Here is a 7,187-nt window from a genome sequence, read left to right as displayed (position 1 = left end):
GAAGTTGGACTTAAAAAGTTTTACTTCTCTTGATTGTATGGGTCCCTATTGAAGCCATATTTTTTACAGATGCTAATTTTAGAGAACGGCGTGGCTAAAAGATAGTGTTGCTTAGGTAAATATCAAATTGTTCATTGTCATGACAATAAAATCCCCATTAAAAAATAGTCTTATTTGACATTTAATAATATAAGCAACTAATGTAATTTTTAAATAAAAAAAATTCAGCAATAATTAGCATATAATATTTTTCTAAGATGAAGATGTGCTTTAAATGGAATAAATTATTAAGTGTGAGAGATAGGCCTGCCTTGACTCCTTCATGTTTTTAATGGACGAAATTTTAAACTTGTTAATTTATGTGGGATTATAGATAGGACTGTCAAAACAGCTAGTTGTCTACGAACAACTCATGTTTGATGTTCGGCTCGTTTTGGCTCGATATACTACTCATAAATTATATATATATGTATATATATATATATATATATATATATATATATATGAGTAGTATTTTTAAAAAATTTGACTACAAGACTACAAATATTTATAATCAATTAAAAGTATTAATTAAAAAAATAAAATAAAAGTGTTAAATTAGATTAAAATGATGTTTTAATATAAATGATAATTTCTAAATCTTGTCTCAATCTTCAACATCTTATGGCTACATGATTAGGGTTGTCAAAACGACTATGTTCGTGAACGGTTCGTGTTCAGCTCGCTAAGCAAACAAACCGAACATTAACACACTTTTGGAGCTCGAAATATAAACGAGCTTCGGCTAGTTTACACCCCTAATTATAGATTAGAGGCACATATGTTTCTTGGCTTATACTAGAGCTAAACTATACAAATTAACTGCGAAGCCAAAGAGACAGGAAACCCAATAATTAAAAAACAATCGATGTGCGAGATTCACATTTAAATTATTAAAATTAGGAAAGATATTTCGTCCGACCGTTATGCGAGATTCACACGCTTCGGACGTCGACGTCGTACACAATATTTTCCCCAAAAATTAGAGGGGCGAGGAGGTGAAAGAATAGAATAGAAGGCGACGCACCTTCTCCTCCCCGCAAAGCCCCCCCAGCCACTCGTCTATGGCTTGCCTTCCCCCATTCCAGACTATAACCTCCCCCTTTCTTCCTTTCTCATCCCCTAACCTGCCTGAGGCCCCTCCAAGGGTTTATACGCGATGGTGGGCATTGGCTGCTTCCCATCCCTCCACCACCCTCTCCTCATTCTGCTCCTCTCCTGCACTCTTCTTCCCTTTGCCTCCTCAATCTCCAGCCTCAATGCCGCTTCCATTGCCCGTCGCCAGCTCCACAACCTTCCTGAAAACGGCGACCTCGCCCGCCACTATGAGTTCAACGTCAAAACCGGCGACAGCATAAAAAATCCTCGCCTCCACCGCGCCTACGTCGCCCTCCATGCCTGGAAACATGCCATATATTCCGACCCATTCAACATTACAGCCAATTGGGTTGGGCACCATGTCTGCAACTACACCGGCATCTTTTGCGCCCCCGCCCTCGATGATCCCTTTGTCGACGTCGTTGCCGGTATTGATCTTAACGGCGCCGATATAGCCGGCTATCTCCCCTTCGAGCTTGGCCTCCTCACCGACGTTGCACTTATCCACATAAACTCTAATCGCTTCTGCGGAATCATTCCCAAAAGTTTATCTCGCCTCTCTCTCCTCCACGAGTTGGACGTGAGCAACAACCGCTTCGTTGGGCCTTTCCCCTCTGCCGTAATCACCATGCCCGCTCTCAAGTATCTTGATCTCCGCTACAACGACTTCGAAGGCCAACTTCCCGCTGAGCTCTTCGAAAAAAACCTTGATGCGGTATTTCTCAATGACAACCGCTTTCATTCCTCCATCCCGGAGAACCTAGGCAGCTCTCCTGCTTCCGCCATCATTCTCGCTAACAACCATTTCTTTGGTTGCATCCCGAGAAGCGTCGGCGACATGTCGGGAAGCCTTAATGAAATCCTATTCCTTGGAAACGATCTCTCAGGTTGCCTGCCGCCGGAGATCGGCAAGCTTGGTAATCTCACCGTGTTCGATGCCAGCAACAACTTCTTTTCCGGCTCCGTGCCCAAGACTTTCGCAGGGCTCAGCAGGGTCGAGGAAATTAATCTGGCTCGTAATTTACTCACCGGAGTTGTTCCCGCACAAGTGTGCAGGTTACCCAAACTTAGGAATTTGAAATTCTCCTTTAATTATTTCAAAGGCAGTGCTGCTGAGTGCTCCGCTGCGTCAAGGCCTGGAGTTGTGTTCGACGACAAAAATAACTGCATTGCCGACCGGCCTAAGCAGAAAAAGCCCGAAGTATGCGAGCCTTTGGTGAGAAAGCCGGTCGACTGCAGCAAGTCTAAATGCGCTGGTAGCTCCGGTGGATCCCCACCGTCCAAAAGAAAGCCCTCTCCGAAGCATAGCCTGAAGCCAATTACCCCCGCGCCGGCAGCCCCAATTCCTTCTCCATCTCCATCTCCTGTGGCTGCCAGCCCCACTCCGGCGCTGGTGATGCCGCCATCTCCGACTCCCTCGCCGAATCCATCTCCGACACCTTCGCTGAACCCATCTCCGACGCCAGCTCCAATGCATGCCCCAGCACCTGAACCCAACCCTGTTATTAGCTCGCCTCCGCCTGTGGAGGAGGCACCATCTCCTTCGCCAACGGAGGTCTCCCCAGTTGCGCACACCAGCTCCCCACCTCCGCCAGATTCTAAGCCGCCTCCTCCACTGAGCTCACCAGCGCCTCAACCTGCTGAAGTTCCCAATAGACCAACTCCGTCGAGCTCAACACCTCCACCACCGTCACCATCGCCGTCACCACCACCAGCAGTGCAATCACCACCACCTGCCGTGAATTCACCACCACCACCACCACCACCGACTCCGATGTACTCACCACCACCAGCACCAGTTTTCCACTCCCCAGCCCCGCCAGTGTATGCACCGCCACCACCATTGATCCACTTACCACCACCTCCGCCCGTCAACTTCCCTCCACCTCCAACAATAGCATCGCCGCCACCGCCGCCCAACTTCTCATCACCACCGCCACCTTACTCGCCATCAGAATATCCAGATATTGTGAACCTCCCACCCACCGGTGGATATAGTTACGCTTCTCCGCCACCGCCGATTTACCCTGGCTATTAATGAATAACGAACTTGGAAAATGAGGTCGCCCACAACTTTTGATAGGAACCATGGCTAATACGAAGATCTAATCTCTTTATTGTTCCTGTGATAAAATTTACAATACGGCGAGAATATAAAGAGAAAATTTTTCGATTTGCTTTGTGTTTATGCTACAAATAAGACGAAGAGGGAGAGGAAGCTGAAAAATGTTATAGAATAAATTATAAATTTTATTTGTTGATATCTTTTTCATAGTCTTATATTTATTTTCCCTAATAATTTATGACTTTGTACAAGAATATTTAAATGTTATCTATTCCCTTTCATCTGTATTATATATTATGAAGCACATGAAATTAACCCATATATGATTCTTTTATCTATTATATGTCACATCAAAAATATCCAAGCAAATATGTTTATTTTATGTCATAGACTTGTTGGGTGTAATATAAAGACAAATGGTCGCACCTTACTAATTTGCTCGAGTGAGATGAATAAGTAAAAGATAATAGTTACAATTAATATATATATATATATATATATATATATAGTTAAAAGGAATGGCCGGAGGCTATTACACAAGCCTTGGGCTATCTCACAAGCCTTGGGCTATCTATATATATATGACGTGTTAAAATTAAGATTTAGTATTAATCAAAACAAATTAGCAACACCTAATTTCCTAAATAATTAAATAGCTTAAAGAAAAGTTTTTTTGGGGGGGGAGGGAGGGGGAACAGTCAAACTAATCAAATAAAATGTACTACAGTTTCAATTGTGCTTAAGTAAAAATATGACTGATGCATGCTAGAAGATTTACAGTGGTAAAATAATTATTTATCTTTCTAGAACACAAAAATTTCAAAGACTAAGAAAATAAATGTGACTCGTAGAAACACCATAAGTTTACAAAGAAAACTTGAAAAAAGAAAAAAATTACGGGGCCCAATTCAGTAAAAAATAATCCATTATAGCTTAATGAGCATAAATACATACCCTAGTCCCATATACGAGAAATGGTAAAACACTTCCAGTGCTCCTATCCATAAGAAATCACTGCACAATAGTCAGAAGCGGTTGCAATTGATGGAACTTCAGTACATCATCTTTGAGGTGCTTCACTGCACAGTTTTCGGGATGACGTGTTGCTCCGTAGAATGCTTCACAACTGTGGCCACTACTCCACGCATTACTTCGTCAATCCACAATGTTAGTTGCTACTCCACACCACACTTCATTACTCTCAAACATTTGTTTTTGTTTGACATGCTTAAAATATGTTGTTTTTAATTGTACATTTAATGTCTATTTTTAATGATATTGCGTTTTAATGAAACATATTTTTGATGTTTTTAGTTGTAGGTACACTAAATAGAGTAAATGAGCAAATGGAACGAAAATGGAGAAAGTTGGAGTCAAATGAAGCAAAAAGGAAAATGTTGCTCTGGCGCCTAGGCGCCAAACAACAGAGAGCCTGACGTCTAGGTGCCAGGATTTGGCACCTAGCCGCCAGAGCGATTATTCAAAAGGCTCATTGAATTTTGACAAACTTTGAAAAGGTGTTTGAAGAGACTCTTGGGGATTTTGAGAGCTATATTTAAAGAGAATTTTAAAGATTCAAAAGAGAGACTTTTGGGAGGAGGAAAAAGTGGATTCCTCCTAAAGAGAAGAAAGCCTTGAAGACTTTCTTAGGACTTCGAGGAGAAGAGGAGAAGTGAGAGATATCTTCTTCACTGCAGATTCTAAGTAAGTTTGGAGTGAATTGTAAGAAGAGTTAGCGATTCAAAGAAACTTAAAGGATTGCTTCGGAAAGAGTTTAAGATAAGTTATGTACCTTGTTTATTTTAATTTGTCATGTCTTGTAAAGTTTTAGTTACCTATAAATACATTTCTTGTTGTTTCTTCCGCATGAGATATGAGTAGTTTCCTTTGTCTTTCTCTCTGCGATGAGGAATAATTATATATAGAAATTTAGTTTAGTAGAAGTGCTTTTGAAATTCCATAAATTATTTTGATTCAAACTCTATGCTTCATTTACTTATCAATATGACCAATTGATTTGTTAAAATTTGTTGTAAAACGTAGCGACCCGAAATGAGCTATGCTCCAACATAGTAAGAATCACATTTTGTCTCATGGATGAGAATGTAGTCCTTCAGTTTAAGTGCAAATAAATAGAAAAATAATTTTTGATGAGCGTAGAATTGAAGATTTTAGGGTGACAGACTAAGATCCCAAATTTGGTCTGGATGTTTGGAAACTAAAGTAAGATGTTATCCCTCAAGGGAGGGAAAGTGGAACATCTAGAGTGAGAGTTAGTATCTTCTCAGTCTAACCACTTGTTTAGGGACCAAACTCTGGATTAGTGATCCTGATTTTATATGACAATACGATGTATGCAGTTGTAATTTTAATTTTTCCTTACTTATAAATCTTACATTGTAATGGTGTTAAAAACTTGATCACCGACAATAGCTAGGAAAAAATTTGACTTCGAAGCAAATAAGAATATAATTATTATATTTAAATATGGGATTGTTGACCTCACTTTTGGGTGAGGGTTTTGGGTCTTTCCTTTAGTGACTAGGATCTAGCCTTAGGATTTTCCTAATGACAATCTTAGCATCTTAGAAATGGTACCCACCTTCTCCTCAGACATTTCAACCAAATCTCTGTTCTCTATGTTGGTTCTATATGTGAGCAATAATCTTTAATACAAAGATTATAGATTACATAAGAGAACTCTGATGAGAATTCATATAGGACCTTTAGACCATAGGAAAACCTTGCACTATTCTTCATCTTTTTGGACTTCAATACATTGCATCATCATTCATAATCATCATGATCATCATAAACATTGCATTTTCATATCACAATGTTACAATCATTATACGCATGAGGCTGACTAAAATTATTTGAACCCAGTTTCCCCTAAAATACCTCATTTGAATATTCCAATTCTTCAAAATTCCCCAAAACAGTCATTGAATCACAAAATCCACTTCAAACCATTTGATATTATCATTTAGACCATTTGAAACCCAAAAATTGCAAAAATATCCAATTTTACAAAAAAAAATACCAAAATACCCCTGGACCCCCAAAATATCAAATTTTCCAAAATCTCTCAAGGTCACCGATAAGTTCTAAAAATCACACCAAATCATTCCTTATGTCTTCCTGAGAATTTTGATTGTAATACTTTCATATTTCTGGATAACTTTTTAACACTTCGACACCAAAATAACGAATACTTAAAAAATGCTTCAGGGATCATAAAACCTTCCCCATTGATCAAAAATGACCTTGAACACTATCGTTTAACTCCAAATTTCTTCCTAAACCACCTCGAGCCTTTCAATCAACATTTTGACCACTTTGACCAAAATCAGCCAAAATTACCAAAATGCCACTCATGAACCAAAAAATTCTCAAATCCTCTAAAATTATTTCCAACGCCCCTAAAACCAATTCTTGACCTTTCATTGGATCCAATTTGACTAAGTTCACTCACTTTGACCAAAATCGTCAAATTAAGCTTAATGATCAATCAAATACCTCAATTTCAAATTCACATCAAATTCAACATATCTAAATTCAACATATCTCACATCAAATTCAACATATCTAAATCCAATTTCAATTGAATACAAACTCATTTAATTGACCCATGATCAATTTTGAAAACATTCGATCGCAAACAAAAAATTCAATGCAAATTAAATTTAACGCATTTTTGATATGACCGTCGACGAAAGTCGTCCGAACGACCCCGGATGACGAAACAGACAGCAAGAGTGCGGTCCAAATGTTGATTTTGATTAAAGGAGCTTTCATTCCATCTCGAAGACGTGTTTAAAAAAACACACAAATAATAATAATAATGATAATAATAATAATAATAACAATAATAATAATAATAATAATAATAATAATAATAATAATAATAATAATAATAATATTATTATTATTATTATTATTATTATTATTATTATTATTATTATTATTATTATTGTTATTATTA

General features: G+C 38.5%; 1 protein-coding gene across 1 annotated transcript; it reads left to right on the top strand.

Moving 5' to 3' along the window:
• The first annotated feature begins 1,122 nt into the window (after positions 1-1,122).
• Positions 1,123-3,424, top strand: LOC110038616 (pollen-specific leucine-rich repeat extensin-like protein 4). Its single transcript, XM_020743505.1, has one exon. It carries the CDS (start codon positions 1,199-1,201, stop codon positions 3,173-3,175), a length of 1,977 nt encoding a protein of 658 aa, XP_020599164.1. The 5' UTR covers positions 1,123-1,198; the 3' UTR covers positions 3,176-3,424.
• The last annotated feature ends 3,763 nt before the right edge of the window (positions 3,425-7,187 follow it).

This window comes from Phalaenopsis equestris, unplaced genomic scaffold, assembly GCF_001263595.1.
Source record: "Phalaenopsis equestris unplaced genomic scaffold, ASM126359v1 Scaffold233290, whole genome shotgun sequence".
NCBI lineage: Eukaryota > Viridiplantae > Streptophyta > Magnoliopsida > Asparagales > Orchidaceae > Phalaenopsis > Phalaenopsis equestris.
The sequence above is the reverse complement of the archived record's forward strand: the minus strand, read 5'-3'. Positions and strand labels throughout refer to the sequence as shown.